The 19334-nt window shown below is 38.2% G+C and overlaps 1 protein-coding gene across 3 annotated transcripts; it reads right to left on the reverse strand.

The window, feature by feature from the left end:
- Positions 1–1946: 1946 nt before the first annotated feature.
- Positions 1947–17357, reverse strand: lin28ab (lin-28 homolog Ab). Of its 3 annotated transcripts, none has more exons than XM_022665697.2 (4): positions 16863–17357; positions 13416–13594; positions 8110–8288; positions 1947–6012 (listed from the first exon to the last, which is right to left on the reverse strand). In XM_022665697.2, exons 1-4 carry the CDS (start codon positions 16894–16896, stop codon positions 5811–5813), a joined length of 594 nt encoding a protein of 197 aa, XP_022521418.2. In that variant the 5' UTR covers positions 16897–17357; the 3' UTR covers positions 1947–5810. The 3 variants fall into 3 exon arrangements, with proteins under 3 accessions (XP_022521418.2, XP_049331982.1, XP_015458316.1); XM_049476025.1 differs by lacking the exon at positions 16863–17357 and adding an exon at positions 15194–15441; XM_015602830.3 differs by lacking the exon at positions 16863–17357 and adding an exon at positions 14814–15166.
- Positions 17358–19334: the final 1977 nt, after the last annotated feature.

The following is a 19334-nucleotide window of genomic DNA, read 5'->3' on the forward strand; positions in this document are numbered from 1 at the left end:
ATGTAGGTATGCCTATATTGCCACGTCAAGCAAAAACCCTGTATCTCAATTTTGTTGTATTTCATTTGATTCTGGCAGCGGTTTTTAAATTGTGTCAAAATGTCATAATGAATGAGGCAAAAGACTGGGATAATTGTCCAACATTTTTTAGATCTGTTTTAAATAAAGCCATGCTGAAGTAAAGCACAAACTTTCCTGTTTGAGAACAAATTATAACTACATACTATCCCTATTGGAGTGTTGGCTGGATTGAGTGAAGATTATTATAAGGATGGTGTGATGAGTTATAGTTTCTGCACCCAGATAGTGTAATGTTGTTATACAGAGAGTCATCCAGTCTGTGGCTGAAACTATTATATTACTATATATATTATATTATTTGCAGATATTTTATGTTTGATAATTAATGTATTAATATGATTTAAAAGTTCTCAGTAGGGAGCTGCAGAGTGCACTACATAGGGAGCGTAGGGTGATTTGAGACTTGCCCAGTGTCTCCTGTCGGACACGAGAAAGCGTCACTTGTTCCATTTAAACCCTTTAAAGATACGAGCTGAGTGTTTTTATAGAAATGACTGCAGAGGGCGAAGCTGTTTCTACATGCTGAGACTGATCTCAGACAGAACAGCGGCTCTCTGTTTATAAACACAGCTGTAGATTTTACACAATGTCTCTTAAAAACACTTAAAATCACCAAAAACCGAAGATACAGCATATATTACTATATCTATCAGGAGCCTGTAGTTTATATAAACACACAGCGCACAGACAGGGTCATCACAGCACTGCGAATATCAGAATAAATCAATAAATCAGTAAATTAAATCACAAGAAGAGTTTTATCAGGGTCTCAGGGTATAAACAACGAAGTTACGCAATACTGTGCGCCCCCCCTACAGACCCTGCAGATGGAACATTCCATTAAAGGGCTACCACCACGCTCTCTCTCTCACACACACTTTTTTATAGCAATACAGAACAATAAACAAAGATAGAAACTATAAATTAAAGCTAGGAGCTTTATACACAAATGTACTAAACTGAAGAGCAAAGCTATAAATCAGAACATTAGAATAATACTGGTCTACAGATTAAAGCAGTTTTCCAGGTATTTAATCTACTTAATGAAAAATTATATAATTTAAATTCATTCACAGACACGCACACACAGCTCTCCTCATTAACACACGATTTACTGCAGAATTACCATATTATTCATAGTGATAATTTCTCTGCTGAAGACTTTTCACACACAGTACTCTGAAACTCTTAAAAAAACAACAACCATAATGACACTTTTTTACCAGTTTGTTCCCACTCAAGTTTTTTTTTTTTTTCGTTTTTTTTCTTTGAAATCACTATTTTAAATTAGAATATATTTTATATTTAATGGTATTTCTGGTTAAATTTAAGTTAAATTATTAAACATAATAATAAAAAATAATGTCTTAAATCCCTGTCTTTAAATTATTATATCATCCCCACCCCTTTTTTTAAATGCTTAATTTTGTCACCACCCTCTTTTCAAATGATTACATTTTGTCCCCCCTCCCTTATTTTTGAATGCTTACTATTTCCCCACCCCTATTTTTTTAAATACTCAGCTTTTCCCCACCCCTTTAAAGCCCACTTTTTACCCTGGTACTTCTTTAAAAGCCCTCCATTATTTTAATTTGCCCCTGTGTAATGATACATTTCACATGCAGCCCTTTTGTAATACTTCATTTATGTTGTGTATTTTTTATCTTATTCCTATTTGTATTATTTTTGTCCCCATCTCCTTTTCTTAAATGCTTTTTTCTTTGTTGCCCTTAATTTTTTAATGACATTTTTTAGTGTCCAACCCATTCTTACAATTTTATTTAAAGTTTCTTTTTATTTTTCACTTGAATTTCCAATAGTTGGATCTGATCTTAAGGGAAAAAACACACACAGGAGTTTCAGCGTGATATTTAAAGATATTTATCAGTGAATAATCACACAAACACATTCTTGGTCACAACATTCTTTGCATGCTTTGTCACAATATTTAAAAAATGGAAAATAAAACAGTTTTGTAACAGTTTAAAACCCGCATATTTGGGTATAAATTACAGAGGCTGTTCAGACCAGACTCTGCAATCGAGCCACTGGTTCACCACAGTTTACACGGCTTTACATTCTTTGGTCACTTGAATAGAAAAGTGTTCATTTCCTCAAACACTGAATGTAATAAACAGTACTGACCACACCCCCCCACCACACTAACACACCCCCAAATCATCCAGAATAACAACAACAACACAAACACACACACACACACTTTCTGCTAGTGTTTGAAACAAAAAAAAGCCCTGAGCAGCACCACTGTTCAAAAACCTTGTTTTAAAAGCAGTGATTCTAAATTAATGAAGTTCTAAATTGAGATATGAGGCTTATCTCCTGTATTCGGATGTTTAACAGCTTTTCTAAGGCTGTTTATTATTTTGTCTTTGGTTTAGAAACAGAAACAGTAACGGTGCTCACGGTCCTGAAGACCGTATTTTAGCAGCTTTTGTATCTGTATGGGTCTGATGGGTGTTGTCTGTTCTGGAACAAAAGATAAGAGAGAGTCTGGCTTTTGTTTTGATGTTTGGTTGCTGAAGTTATCTGCAGATAATTTTACCATCAAAGTAAATTTCACACAAACATCTGGATTCTGAATCATAAATGTGGCCTTTTATTATTATACTTGAAATATTTTTAATACTAAATACACAAACTTAAAAAAAACCACTCACACACAGAAACACACACACACACACACACACACACACACACACAGATAAACACACACACACAGAAACACACACACACAGAAACACACACACACAGAAACACACACACACACACACACACACACACACTAAGATGGACAGCGCACTGTTCTAGAGAGGCCCATTGAATAAAGCCGGGCTGGACTCGTCAGTGTCCGTATCCATTTAGTACATCCTGAGGTAGACTTGTATAGAATCTGAACAAGGTAAAGGCCTTGTTATTTTAAAAAGAAAATAAAAAACACCCGATCCCACTTTTCCTAAAACACCAATAAACAGGAGAACAGCCGAGACGCAGGAAACGCTCAGTTTCATTAACGTCTCACCAGCGAGACATTAGTGATTATTGGCACTTAAACTGAGAAGCTGCTGGATGTGAAGCTCCGACTGACCTCAATCCATCACCCCTAATAACCACACACCACACTACTCTACTATACTCTACTCTACTCTATTATACTCTACTCTACTCTACTCGAACACCAACTACCATGCACTCCCAGATTTAAACACTTATATTACTATACTGGTAAAGAAACAATGTCTCTATACAAGAATAACGTACGATAATATTAGAGCTGGTATTGGTTGATTTCACAAGTTGATTGATTGGCATCATAAATTTGCATTAACTTCTTCACAGTTTATCATTATCAGGGCTGTCACAATTACTAAATTAAATTAATCTGTAACTCAACAAATTGTAATAAAGGTTTCATTAGAAACATCCACAACCAAAACGAGTGGAGGCAATTTCTCACAATATTTTGACATCCTGCTATTTAATAATCCCATATATTTTTATTATAAATCTGATTAACTTTATCCAATTAAACAGGACTAATTACACTCTCTGTATTGGGCACTGGCGATTTCCACAATAGGTTCAGAAAAGTATATTGTAAATTGTATCACAAGACCTTTATGATTTTATTGATAAAATATTTTCATATTGTCTAGCAACATATTAGTAGAATCTTTTTTTCCCTTCTCATTTTGGACATAAATGTTTTTTTTACATCATCAAAAACCTTCTTTATTAAAACATCATTAAGCCGATTTTAACATTTTAACGTCTGATAGTTTTGTTGATCATATTTCACACTGTTACACCTCATCACTCAATAACTAAAATAACTGTGACAGCCCTAATTATAATACATGTGCATATTATGGTAAAGTACGGGAGGTAAGATCCAGATGCTAAAATTTAGTTTTTAATGAAGCTCTAAATCTTTAATTTAGGTTTTAATATCCATCCCTCAACTTTTAAATGTCCCTCCCTTTCTAGTTACCAAAAGTTCGTTTGATTGTTTCCCTGAGAAAAAAAAGCCTGAGAATTTCTCCAAACCCTGAACTGCATTCAGAGCAGCATTCTAGTGTCTGAAAACGATTCGATTAGAAAGATTATTATTATTATTATTATTATTTATTAGAACTTGTGTAATACTGCAGTAAATACTGGCCCTGTATTAGGATAGACACAAGCATGGCTCAAACTGTGATTGGACAGATAATAATCAATTATAATTAACTAATTAACTAACTGAGGTATACTTGTGAGCTACAAATAAATAATCATGGTTTACAAAGTTTACAGTTTTATATTTACATCAAAACCAATAATAAAATCAGAGTCAGTCCAGACTTGAGGAACTAGTTCACTCTTTTCCTGGAATAAAAAAACAAACGTAAATCTCCTTCACAAACTACGAGCTCCCGCTACGTCTCTCTGAACAGCTTCCAAATTACAAATACAACCAGCCCTGATTTACTGGAATGAGGGATTGGTTGTACAATACAACAATTTAACTATAGATAAATAGTTACCAACAACAATAAGAACAATAACTGCCATGGCTCTTATATACAACTAAAGGCCCGTCCGGACGCACATCTCTGAGTTTCGTCTCCTCGCCTTTAATAAAATAGATATTTGTCCACTGCTGCGCACCGTAATTACACTTTGGGCGCTCCACGGTTTCCACGGAGATCCACATTAAAAACACAACAGCGAGTGGAAATGGAGGAGCTACTGATCGCTGTGATGTCATGTGACCGAGAAAACTTGCCTAAAAACTCACTGATCCTCTTGTTTTTATAATTGCAGTCCGGATGCAGGAGTTTTATTACTAAAGAGTAGAAGTGTGAAATATTTATCACAGACGCCCCCTGAGATACTAATCCCATCCAAATAGAGCTAAAGTCAGTGTTTAACTTCAGCCTGTTTCTCAAAACTTTTTTATATTATATTTATTGCAAATCTCACGCACCCTAACCCAGATGTAGCATCACTAATAAAGGGATTTAAGAGGTTTAAACTCTCTGGGTAAACACTGATCCTGATTATTGGAATAATATTCTAGTTTTTCTTCCTCCTTTCCTCCAAAAAGTGTCAAACCCTCCAGACTTATTTATTGCAAGGTGTAAACATTATGAACTTTGATTGTTTCAATACAAATCTAAGACACTTTACTAACTAAAGTGCCAGCTCGTCTCTCTGCACAAATCCCTCCTAAAAACACCACTTCCCTCTCAGGGCTTCATATGACTGGAATAACTGATATTAGCTAATGTTTAAATTTTACTGTGTTCAATATTTCTAAATCTGAAAATGTTTATCTAATATTAATGCCAATTTCCTTATTTTTTTGTAAACGTGTCTATCTCAGTATTAGCAGGTCTACACATTAGGAATTACGAATAGTGAATATCTGCATTGTATTCACATTTTAGTGCATTACTCTGCATCTCCTGTTTTGCATTAAGGAAGTGAATATTTGAGGATTATTACGGTTAAGAGAAAAAGATCCATCAGAACAGCAGCAGTAACAATCTTCAGTCTAAATTATTAAAAAACAAAACAAAAATAAAAACAGCTCTTAAATCAGAGAGAGGACAATCATCATGCTGTTGGCAAAAAAGAAAAGGACCTGAGGTAATTCCTATAGCAGCACTGAAACTCTGATTGACGATTTAGTTTAATAGATTAACCCCGAGTTTTCCGTCCTCCCCTCAGTCTGAGCTCTCCGGCGCCTGGCTCGTCTCTCCCGGAGCAGAGCTGAGCTTTCCCTGAGACCCTGGAGACAACTGCTGAGCTCTGATTGGACAGTTGGCGACCATGTGAGACATGCTTTGGCAGAAATGGCACTTCTTGGGCTGAGGAGGAAGCTGGCATTCTTTGGCATGGTGGTCTGGTCCTCCACAGTTATAACACCTAGAAAATAAAAGAGAAGAGCTCATAAATATACATATCAAAATTACATTCAATATAACATTCAGGAGCTAATATAAATCTGCATCAGTAGTATAAATCACTGTATTGCTGTTTCCTTATGATCATATATTATATATATATATATATCATACAGGTTTCTCCTCCACCAGTCTTACACACTGCTTTTGGATAACTTTATGCTGCTTTACTCCTGGTGCAAAAATTCAAGCAGTTCAGTTTGGTGGTTTGATGGTTTGTGATCATCCATCTTCCTCTTGATTATATTCCAGAGGCTTTCAATTAAAAAAAAATCTAAATTTTTTCAGAGCTGTATCTTCACAGTTTTTCTCTCTTTAAAAGAAACAATTTTATGTGATGTATTAAGCAATCAATAAATCACATCATGCAGAGAAGAGAACGTGTATTTCCTGTAGTCTCCACTGGGGAGCACTGCAGCTACAGTATTAAAGCTGAACCATCAATTCCAATACTCTAAAATTACCATTTATTTACCAAAAGCACCTTTTATTTTTAAGTGATGCCATTAAAGAAACCTTCAAAAACTGATAACTCGATCACTAATAAAATCAATATAATCAGAGTGTGTGTGTGTGTGTGTGTGTGTGTGTGTGCGTGCGTGTGTGTGTGTGTAAGGTTGTAACGGAGGATCTCTGTGGCTCTTTGTTTGGATTGGATACAGCAGCGTGGCCTTTGAACTCTGACCCCTGCTCTCAGCCGACCAACCCCCATTCGCTCGCGCTCACCGTGGACCTGGGTTACCACGGCAACAGTCACCTATGACCTTTCCGTTCGCATCTACATCTGTTATTAATTAAACGGATCCGCTCTCGATATACCGAACAGAACAGATACACAAACAACTAGAATCACTACTAAAATCACTACTAGAATCACAACTAAAATCACAACTAGAATCACTACTAGAATCACTACTAAAATCACTACTAGAATCACTACTAGAATCACTACTAGAATCACTACTAGAATCACAGCACTCTATTCAATAGCATGTTCTGATTTAGTGTGTGTGTGTGGGGGGGGGGGTACTCGTCAACAAGACAAAAATATGATTTAATTGATAATCTCAGCTTTTAAACTGACAAGCAGTTCTACATGTATACATAAGTAAAATAAAATGCATAATAAATAAATACATTTTATTTAATGACAACTGAATTATGTAATTAATCACTATTAATCTTCCTTAGTTAAGTATTTAAATGTGAATAAAAAAAATCTCTGGTAAGAAAACACACAATACACAACTAGAATTTTATCTATACAATCCATTTCTGTCCATAAATCCAGCGCACAAATCCCATCACACACACTCACACTCACACTCACACACACACACTGTGAGGCGATGGCTCTGTGAGCCCTGAGATTTTAAACAACCTATTGATCAGGTCAGCGGCTCACTGAGGGGGGAGGAGGAAGATCTGCTTCATTTGACACCTGAGATATTCTCACTGTTTTCCTCTGACAAACATCACAACTCACACCTTACTGATCTCAGATCATCTCTTATCTCAGGTGATGAGGAAACGCAGCTTGTCTAAATGGTTCAGTTTGAGGGTTTGCGTTGTTTATAGATCACATTAAAAAGACAGATCACATCATTTGATTAAATAAACAGACAAAAATTAATAAATTGCAATGTAGATAGTTAACTGCACAGTTAGTCATGTTAACCTGTATAATCTGACCTTTCTCTCTGCCATAATGCAAACAACACACACACTCACACACACGATGTAGACTGATATGATGGCGCTGGTGTGCTGGTCTTCAGGCTTGTGCCTATAACTCACTGAACAGAACTCAGTCTTGTGTATTATTGCATAAGTACCAGTATATCAAGTGAAAATTAAAAAATTAGGACCAATATCATCAGACAAAAGAATCTGAAATTGATAATTTGGCAAATTTTTCCATCCCTGCTCCACCAACCAAGCTGTACAAAAAACACTGGTTAGGATAAGTGTACAGGGCGAGTTTATGCTTCTTTGGAAGCATTTTTTATTTCTCACCAATTTAAATGAACTTAAAGATGAAAAACAGACATGTACTCACCGGTCTCCTTTTGACCGGCGTTTCTGGGCACCTTTGGGTCTTTTCTCGCTGCCTGAACACGGAGCTCCACCTGGACCAGTTACCCGAAGAGACTCCAAGCCTTTCGAGGATTTTTTAAAGCTGAACTCGACCGGCTCTCCTTCCTTCAGACTGCGAAACCCGTCCATGTGGAGTTTACTCTGTTAGAAAGAAACACGGTCAGATTATGTGTTTCTCAGTGAGGAGTAAAGCTTCTCTGATGCTTTACTGGAGATACATTTATATATTTACATGAATTACACTAGAAATGCAAGGTATATATTTTTCAAATCATTATAATTGACAATATTTAACAAATAATACTCATTTTTGGCCTCCTTTACACTTAAAAAATCCAAATCAAAGTTTTCGACTAAGAATTCTCTCTCTGCTGCAAAGTGGCTTGCAAAAGTTTTCATACCCCTTGAACTTTTGCACATTTCGTCACTCTAAAACCACAAACTTTAATATATTTTATTAAGATTCCAAATGATAAACAAACACAAAGTAGCACATAATTGTTAAGTGATGATACAACCACAAACATTTTTTAAAACCATGTATGTTGACAAAATGTGCAAAAGTTCAAGGGGTTTGAATACTTTTGAGTCACTGTATGCATGTATAAAATAGTGCAGAAACGACAAGGCCAAACACAGTTGTGGTTAAGAGGTTTCCACTAGTTGCTATGGTATCCCAGGGGGTTGCTATGGTGCTGCCATGATGTTCCCATGGCGTTTGGTGGTTGTTATGGCTTAAAATAGGTGGATGCTATAGTATCCTAGGTGGTATCTGGTGTTTTTGTATCATTGTGGGATTTGGACAGGTGTGAATACGTTTGCACCCCATTTACTCCAATCTAAAAAATCCCTTTTTGTTAACAGCAACACCTGGCAACACCTTTATAACATCATTTGACGAACAGGCTCTTAGGTAAGAGGATTATCCATAACATTAAAAGAATCATTGATCATGAAAACAGACTCAGGGTTATTGTCCCGGGACTCCTCGGCACACGGAGAATAAATTATGCTGAATCAATAAAGGATCAATTATTCCCATGACTATTTTTTCCAATAGAGCACATTCAGATCTAGGCTTCCATAATGACACTTTCACTTCAGGACAAACCAGCAATCCAGAGTCGTTTCCAAACTTCACCAAGGATATACCTGTACATCACTACAATTTACTATACAAAGAGATTCACCAAATCGAGAAAAAAATCACCACTAAATAAATGATATACTTTATATTCCCTTTTCTCTAAAAATTAAATCAAAAGCAGACATACCAACAAAGTACAATGGATTTCCCTCACTGCTATTATAGCTAATCAGTAGGATTTTATCACTGCTGCTCTTTGTGTGAGCATTCATTTCACTTGTGTTAGTGGGGGAAAATGCTGGTCACTGCAGACAAAAAGAGTATAATTTCTGACCTGGTTCTGATAACAGAGGCGTCTCTTTTACACAGGAAATCATGCGCCCAGGACTTCTGCTTAGCCAACCTCACTACTATTGGCTTTGTTTACGGGTGTGGCACGTACTGCTCTGCTGTGTGGTTTTTCTCTCCACAATTCCTTCATCTACACTCAAAGAACTCTGCAAACTGACTCCATCTGGAAGAATCTCTCAGTGACCATCAGTGGCAGGGGATACTGGAGGTGAAGCAGAGGGGGAAGTGTGCATTCCTGAGATGGTTGCTCTACAGGCACTTGGGGGCTAAAGTAGGGATCTACCTTAAAAACCAAAACTCAGCGTCTCTGTTTAACAAGCATCCACTGCAGAGCCCAGCGTGGACACCATAGTCCTGGGACCGGCCAACTGAGAGTGTGGTGGTGCTGCTCTTCTTCTTCTTCTTCTTCTTCTTCTTCTTCTTTTTGGCTGAAGCTGAAAGTTCTTATGATCTAAGAACTTTTACAGAGAGCCTGTGATCCCCAGTTACTTCAGTAATTAAAACATCTACAGAACTTCCATTGTTACGTGATGCAGAACCAGGATCCAGATCCTACAGACCTCCACTCTTCCCACCTTCAGATCAGATCAGATCAGATCCTCCCCAGGTTCCACACGGCCCGAGCTCTGGCCCTTAGCGTCTCAGTGGAGGATGGGAGGATTGTGGTGGGCCATTTTACAGCCCCCTCCAATACCGACAGGCTTAACCCGGACACCTCTCTCACAAGAAGGGGGTGCTCACAAAGACCCCCCGTCTTTTGAAGTGAGGGCAGTGGGAAAGGAATTCAGGCCTGATTGCCCGAAAACCTCTGCATTCCTCCGTCCCAACCCCCACCCAAAAATTTCCTGGAACCATCCCTCCATCCCTTCATCCTCTGACCCCGTCCACCACTCCACCACTCCCCCTCCCTCCCTTTAACTATGGAGGACTTTTTTATGAACGAGTTCAGCTAACAAGGCCTCCGCCTTCTTTCCCTCCATCAACCTTTTCCTCCTCACCCCCCCTCATCACCTCCCCACACACTGTTCTCTCTCTTCTTCTCTCCGTAGACTCGAAGCACAGTCCACACCAGTAAAGGCTTATATTACGCAATTCTGGATTTAGCAAACATGCTTGATAAAAGTTACTCTACTTGGTAAAGAGTGTAGTAATAGTAATGTTGCTTATATTTGAGGATTAGCTACACTTAGGTCCTAAAACTTAAAGGAAGAATCTTAAACTGGTACGGAAGCTTGTGAGATTGTGTGCAATCTCAAACCAGAGTCAGAGCCAAATAATAACAACATTGCATTTTTGGTTAAAGGCCCAGCTATCAGCCACTGGAACTCCTTGTAGCTCTTGTAATGCTGGTAAAGATTATATGCTGTAAGTTGCATTAAAAAGATTGTGCAAACATTGGGTAAGAATATCTGATTTGGCTCCATTACCTGCAATGTGAGTGTAGCTTCACTGCAGGGTAAAAACACCACAACAACAACCAACACCACCAAACCACAATCACCACATTTCCACTATGCATCAAATCAACATTAATTTGTATAGAGTTTTATAGCTGCTGATGTTGCAAAGAAATCCATTAATAAGCCAACGATCAATAAAAACAACACACAGGCAGGGCAAAGGCAATATTAATAAAATTAGTTTTGGTTGCTTTTGTTTCTCTTAATTTACTTAAATGAAGACCAAGTCCATATTTGAGGCTGCAGATCAAAAGAAAATGAATATGAAATTGATTGGATTACTACACTGGATTTTTAAACTACACTTTCTATAGTTAAATATGCATTTGGTCAGTGTGTTTTATGCACCGGCCAAATAAACAAAACACTCGGATATTGTCATATAATGTCATGTTGCTCAACCTCACACACAAAAAAGTCTTGTTTACAAAGATGAGTCTTTACAGAACCATCCAACCTAAAAACAACGCTAAAGGAACCTTTTCTACTGCATTAAAACAAAGAACCCTTTTTGGAATCCTGTTCCTCCGTTTCTTAATATCTCCTCCTCTTCCTCACTGGAACACACACGGACTCTTCATTCATTCATTTACTGCTCAGTAACAGATCACAGCCGGCAGGATTTCCTCTCTTCAGCGACGACAATGGCGGCTATTGTCTCCCGGAGCACGCAGGGTCTCTACTCTCAGCAAGATCGATAATCATCCGGCGAGCACAGAGAGAAAACCTCATCTCAATAAACTGAAGAAAAGAAAAGCAACCAGCAACTTTCCTAAAATACCCAACGTTTCTCCTTCTCCTCTTCAGTACTCACAAACAAATTAACACAATCTAAACCCTGGATAACGGCTGGGTCAGAGTCTGGCCAATAAACTGCTGATTCATGAGGAAGGACAAGCAATTGGCCCGACAGAGCCACGGGTCCTCAATGCATATGCTGATTTATACTGAATGGAAACAAAGGCTGAATGGACATGCAGCACATGCACCCATACAGCAGCCGTCCAGAGGGACATTAGAAATAAGCAGAGTCCTTTACATATGTATACATCCCACAGAGAGCGATGAGGACGACACTTTGAGAGATTCAAACAATTATATTCTGTTCTTATACAGATTAAACTGAATAGTACTATCTTAAAAAAATAATAGCTTTCATTTTATTTTCAATTGGAACTAATCAAATTTAAAGTTTCTTGTGGGTTCATCTATACAATTCTCCTAATCAGGCCTCAGTACACTAATTTACCTGAAACACAGACAAGTTTTAACCTTCATGCTTTTCTTTAATATTATAATTCAGAGTAAAATAAAGCAGTTCTATTGGCTGTGGGACAGAAACTGCTCTTTATCTGCACCTCAACACCACCATCAGATCAGCCTCACAAACTGCATGTCTAAAGATAACCAAAAACATCTTAGACCTCACTCAGACAAGATCTCACTTAGATCTCACTCAGACCTCACTCAGATTTCAATTAGACTTTACTCAGACTTTACTCAGAGAAAGAAATAGATCACCTGACAGCATGCAAGGCCAGTCACCTGTAAACTGTTCTAATCCAAAGGCAATTTCACACAAAAAAGTAAATAAATGTATAGGTATATGGTAGATTATTTCTTGAGCCACATTTGTAAGGAGTCTATGTATATATATATATATATATATATATATATATATATATATATATGTCTGTTATTTTCAGATCAGTGATGGCGGCATTCTAAGTTAAAGCTTGTAGCATTATGGGATGTAAACAGTGTTTTATTAAGCTTCTTCTGCACTTTTTAAGTTATTAATGCCTCGTTTTAAATGTCAGGGCTCTCCTCTCGGATTCTAGTAAGGAGGTGTGGAGCTACTTTGAGCCGGATAACGGTGGAAAAAGTGATTTATCAGGGTAAATTATGCCCCGTATCTCCCAGTCTGAAGGGTGTTTTTTGGTAAGAACTTTTTCTTATATTTTATCACAACAAAAGTCCATTTTACACCAGAGAAGGTTTGGCAGATATTTTTGGATGTTCCTTACATGCAGGGCTCCATTTAAGACAAATAAATAATCCACCAAATACAGTCATTGTCTCTCAGCATCACCACAGAATGAGGTTCTACCTAAAGCACAAGGTCTGATGTTGGGCTGCAGAGGCCAGGCTGGGTAAATACATTACATCACATTATATTACATGGAGTCTGTGGTGGAAAGCTCTGAAATAGGCTGAGGGTAAATCAGACTGCTGTAATCAGACACTGCTGTAAAATCAGCAGATCTAATCTCAGGTTGTTTGGGCTGTTTGTGTTTCTCCAGGTGAGGGTGACTGTATGTGATCTCGGGGCTCCGCGTGAGGCCGGGGAAGGCCTGGCGGGGAACTCACCTGATGGACGAAGACATCGACGGGGGTCTCGAGCGCGGCGCCGTCTCTGCTGGTCATGGACAGGAAGCCGAAGCCCATGCGCACATTAAACCACTTACAGACGCCGCTGCCGCGGAAAGAAGCGGAGTCTTCCTCCTCCGAGCCCGCCGCCTCCTCTTCCTCAGTCTTACCGCAGCCTCCTGAACCGAGAGAGAGAGAGAGAGAGAGAGAGAGAGAGAGAGAGAAAGAGAGCTATGAGGGATCTGTAGAAAAGAGAGAGAGATCCTCGCGCTTTTCTCCTGCCTCCGTGTCTCGCGCTGGCCTCTCCGGTGCGTCACAAAGCGCACGCGGTTCGGTTAACCGGTGGCTGCCGGGGGGCGGAGGGGTTAAATCCACTAATAATAGGCTTTTTCGTTCTGAATTTAATTCCTTTAAAGACTCTCGATTGTCGGATTAAAAACATTTGTAAATTAAATCCACTAAAAATACTAATTAAAAAAAAAAGAAAAGAAAAATCAAAAACTAAAGCAGAGATAAAAAATAAATCATGTATAAGGATAAATTAAATCTAATATTAGCTAATAATTGTTGTTGTTTATTATGCATTACTTTTTCCTTAAAAAAAATTTAGACGCTAATGTATTTGACGCTCTATGTTTCAAGTTAAATAACCATTTTAACACACTTCACTCAATCAGGTATGTTGTGTTCTTTTGATAAAAATGGGTTTTTTAATTTGTAACAAGTAGTGTTAAAAAGAACCTTTTAAACCTAACCATCTACAACTGATTTTCTTGTTTATGGTGACCCATATGAGCATTACAAATGATATTTGAATTGTCAGTTATCAGTACATATCCAATGTTTTTACTAAATAAAGAAACATATTTAAAAGCTGTTGGATTTATTTAAGTTATTGTAGAACCTCTGTATATATGACAAACGTTTTAAATGCTGTAGTATACAAAACCTTTTTCCTAAGTGTGTAGTAAAGGTAATGATTTCATACAAATGTTGAAGTTTTATAGTAGCAATGAAATGGTTCTTTCCTATATTGAACAAAATAAGAAACTCTATGTCTTTAATTACGGATTATTAAAAATGGTTCCAGTATCGTTAAGAACCAAAGAAGTAGGGTAGAAAATGCAGCAGCAATAACACACCAACGAATTGTTTTGCTAAAAGTCTTAAAGTGTAGATTGAGAAAAATGCTGTTTATAGCCTGAAGAGATTCACTCTTATTGCAGTGCATCAACCTTAATTTAAAAACGTATACAATTAGAATTTCTCTCTCAAGCATTGCAATTTAAAAACACACTAGAATAAAAATGGCATTAATTAAGAATATAAAGGTAAATGTTTGGAGAAATTGCTGGTGTTGAACCCTTTAACACCCGCTGTGTTGCAGCTTTAGCTCACCTGTATAAAACTGATTATAAACAGACCCCATCTCGCCCATTTTTACTAATCCGATTGTTTTTTTTAACTCCACGCGTCCTGCGCTCTTCCCGGCCCTCGAGGCGCCTCCAGAGCTTCAGTCTGAAAGCCCCTCTCTCCAAACCCAACCAGCCTCCATCCCAGCTGAGCTCCAGCGCCAAAAAAAGCTCCAGACCAACAAAAAAGCAGCTGTTTCAAACCATGGCGAAGTGCGAGGCTTTGTGGGAAACTTCTCCAGCTACAAAAGCTCCCCCAACATCAGAAAGACAATGAAGCAACACAGCCCACCCAGTATACCCCCCTCCATCTCCTCCACCATCAACCAAACACCAGAGGAGCCCCTGTGGAGACCAGCACTCTACCTTCAGCCATGGTTCAGGACATCCACCTCCTCCAGCTTCTTCTCACTTCAGAGGAAAAAGAAAAGATATGCATATAGAGCTACAAAAACAAACCAATAAACTAAATTTCTCCTCCACCGCTGCGGGACTTAAAGTCCATCAGCACCTCGGAAACCTCCCCCACCTTTCCCCCGGTGCACGAGCTTCAGTCCACGTGATGCTCAATTGCCGTAGTTTAGGTGGAGAATCGCGCAACTCCGCGGCCGCCGGACAGCCTGACCAATCAGATTGCGAGGAGAGATCCTCAAGTGACGTATAAAGGGCCCTTGGGGTATATGGTTAAAAGGGAAAATTGGGATATACCACTCCTCCAATCCTCTCTTCATCCCATCCCACCACCACCCTCAGCTCTGAGACCCCCCACAATATACAGCACCCCAGAGGGTGGGGGGTCCCAAAAAAACAACAACAACAAAAAACACAACAATTACAGTCAAATAGGTGATAAAAATATATATAATAATTAATTATTTGCAGTATTAAAAGGTTTAATTAAAAACACATGCAGAAAGAGAAATTAAAATATAAAAATTAAATTAAAGGCGGAAAAAAATCTCTTTTGTTGATACGAAAATTACATTACATTACATTACATTACATTACATTTGGCAGACGCTTTTGTCCAAAGCGACTTACAATATTGAAGTGCAAATAATAGAAGAGGTTAAAGACAAAAATAATAGAAGTTTAAAATAAAGCATCTATAGATAGGGCCTTAAGGAGTTCAGAGGGAAATAATGACCTCACCTCCCCTTTTGTAAACCCCTTCAGAGATGCAGCAGCTCCAAACTGAACAACCAACCAATCAATTAATCGATTAATATGTTAAACAAACAAATAAATAAATACAAATAAATACAAATCCAGCCATTTAAAATGATGAAATATTGACGCACCCAATTCCACAATCATGTTCTATAATGTTCATATTTCAATTGTCTAATTGTACAGATAAGGGTGTTTTAATTCGGGAGCAGAAATAAATGGATTTGGATTAAGAAGCGTTAAAAAGATCGAATTTACCGGTACTTCTTTTAAAGGCTGTTACGCTTTAAGAAAAAAAATAGTTCCGCGTGTTAATTATCTGCACATTTTATATTACAATACAATTTTGAAATTATGTAAATACATTTTTTATTACTGAATTTATTTAATAAGAAAAAAAGCTCCGTACTCCTTAAACGTGTTATTACTGTTTTGCACACGCTTCATTTCATCTTATTTTTAAATCACGTTCAATTATTATGCAACTAAACAATATGCATTATGCATTAGGCTGTGCAGATGTGTTCATATGTCTGTATGAGGACATGATTAAACTATTAAATTAAAAAAAACCTTGCAACAGAGTTAATATAATCAGGTTCACACAATGCAAAGTTTGCATATCTGCACATATTTTGGTTAATATTCTATATTTTGTATAGAAGAGGAAAATAAAAAATAAAACCACTATTCAAAATGTAGTAAGTGTTGTCCAAAGACTACGTGTAATCCCTGTCTGTGAGACTGCCCTTCATGTTTAAATGATTTATACCTGAAAATTGCAATCACCCAACCTGTCAGTTCAAACTCATCCTCTGTTTAAAACTAAACCCAACACAAAACTACAGGCACATCATTTACTTACCTGAGGAAATATGCGCAGGATTCACAGTGAACATCCAAACACAGCCAGACGAACCAGAATTCTACATTATTTTGGCAGCATAGACCAGACTGACACTAGAGGAGCTAACACTAAGCCTGAGTCTGCTCCACACCTGAAGCTACTCCACACCTCAGGCTGCTCCACACCTGAGCTACTAAACACCTGAGTCTGCTCCACACCTGAGGCTGCTTTATACCTGAGCTAACTGTGTGAGTAATAGGGTGAGTCAGAGCCCGGCGCTTCTTCACCTCCTGCCCTGGATCAGACAGGTAATGAGGGGTGTTGGGATTGTGCAGGTGAAGGCCATCTCTCGCGCGGGCTGGAGCGTGTGTCTGAAGCTTCTCGCGAGCATCAACTTTCACATGAATCATTCATCAAACCGGATTCCTGGATGTTATTAATCACCGTCTCAAAGTTGCTACTGACAGGATTCAGGTTGCTGACTCATTCAGCCGGAGCACCTGCCGCGGTGGAGAGTTACCAAAACCACCAGAGGAGCCAGGCAAGCCATTACATACACACACACACACACACACACACACACCTTCATCTTCTAATTAGCAGATCAAACACACACCGCTGCTGCTGCACAGTGTGTCAGTACAGTAAACAATACACCCCAGTTACAGCTGAATTCATTAGTATTAAATATATTATAAGAGCTTATAATGTGTGGTTTTGGGCGCACCTGCTCGGATTGATCATATGACACTCATGTCGTCACTTACCGGAAAACACCTGGTGGCTGACGCTAAACTAATCTGCATATTGTCCATTCATGATTTACCAGACTTTAAAGGAGAACCAAATGGACGTTTGTTGTAGTAAAACATGATCAAAAGTTCTTATCTTATCAGAGATCCAGAAATGTTAACAGTTTTTCCTGAGCACCCCGGTGACACGGGGCATAATTACTATGTATGGAGTCTATGTATATATATGTCTATGTTATTTTCAGTTCAGTAATGGTGGTGCTTGGAGCTGAAGCTAGCGTTATTGGATGTAAACAGTGGTGTTTAATAAGCTTCTTGTGCACTTTTTAAGGTATTAATACCTTGTTTTAAATGTCAGGGCTCTCTGGATTCTAGTAAGGAGGTGTGGAGCTACTTTAAGTCTGGATAACGGTGTAAAAATCTATTTATCGGGGCAAATTCTGCCATTCTGCCACACAGAGGGCAATGGAGGGTATTCTCCACTTTATTATATATAACCTGAAGGCAATGTTAAATTGTACTTCAAGGACAAGAGGCTATGATGTACCTGCCCGTATTTCCTTCATACAATTACACAAACAGCCGGGTGCATGTGTATGCCTTGTTCGGAGACACATGAGTCAACTGATGGATTACGGACAATGGAAATCACCATGGAGACCAATAGCCCTCATCCCCATCAGCAAATAAAGGGGCTGGCCATGGTGTCAATCAGAGATGCCTGAGGAGAATGGTCCAGCACATGATCACAACACCCCAGGAACCATCACTGCTTATATGCAGAAATATATGCAGAAATAAAGCGATTGCACTGATGTGTTCTCCACTCTTATGAGCAAAAAATAAGGACTGCCTATTATTTTTACATAATGAATGAAATCATCATCAAAACATTACACAAAACATTACATTTACTCTGATTGTCTTTGTCTGATATTAACATTTGGTTCATAATTGTTGGCCATCCATTAGTCCTTAATTCTCAGCATCGCAGTTGCAATGAGATGTTTAAAACCTCCAGCAGCACTGCTGTATCTGATCCACTCACTGTACCAGCTTAACACACACTAACACCTCATACACCTCCACCATGCTAATCGCTGCTGCTGCTAATAATAATAATAATAATAATAATAATAATAACAATAATAATAGCTGATTTGTGGATGTTTTCTATATATCTTGAGGGTTCGGAGTATTGAAGAACAGGGTAAAAGAATAATAATAATAAAGTATACACAGCAACATATTCACAACCACTATGAATGATGATTTGAAGAACTTTGACTGTAATTATTAATTTTAAGCATTTTAATGAAAGCTTTACATGTTTACTTTTTCTATGTAGAATCTCAGAATTAGCTCATTAAACAAACAACAAACAAAAACAGCTGGTCAGTCCCTGATGCCTGCATCACAGCTGCATCAGTGAATGTGCTTTTAAATGGATTGAGCATCAGGCTCAGGATCCCTTAAGGAAAGCTGTCAGTTCAGTGTTGTCCCTGTGGATTCAGCTAATAATCAATCATTCAAATGCTGGTGTGAAATGCTCAAGCAATCAGTGACGTCTATGATCTGATTTCAGTTTCCTGTCCATCACAGCTCAGGCTTAGAGCACAGAGACTATTGTTCTTCATTTCTCAGAGCTGACCTGGGCACCACGAGGGAATGGATATATGGGCTGTATCATAACTGACAGAGTTGAAGGCAAACTTATTCATTCGTTTTCAGGTGTGCA

The sequence above is a fragment of the Astyanax mexicanus genome, chromosome 3, assembly GCF_023375975.1.
Source record: "Astyanax mexicanus isolate ESR-SI-001 chromosome 3, AstMex3_surface, whole genome shotgun sequence".
Taxonomy (NCBI): domain Eukaryota; kingdom Metazoa; phylum Chordata; class Actinopteri; order Characiformes; family Acestrorhamphidae; genus Astyanax; species Astyanax mexicanus.

Coding starts and splice junctions, on each gene's coding strand:
- lin28ab (XM_015602830.3), bottom strand. CDS start 14,853: ATGGGCGAGATGGGGTCTGTTTATAATCAGTTTTATACAG. Junction 13,595..14,813: donor TTATAATCAGTTTTATACAG/GTGAGCTAAAGC, acceptor CTCTCGGTTCAG/GAGGCTGCGGTAAGACTGAG. Junction 6,013..8,109: donor CGCCGGTCAAAAGGAGACCG/GTGAGTACATGT, acceptor TTTATTTTCTAG/GTGTTATAACTGTGGAGGAC.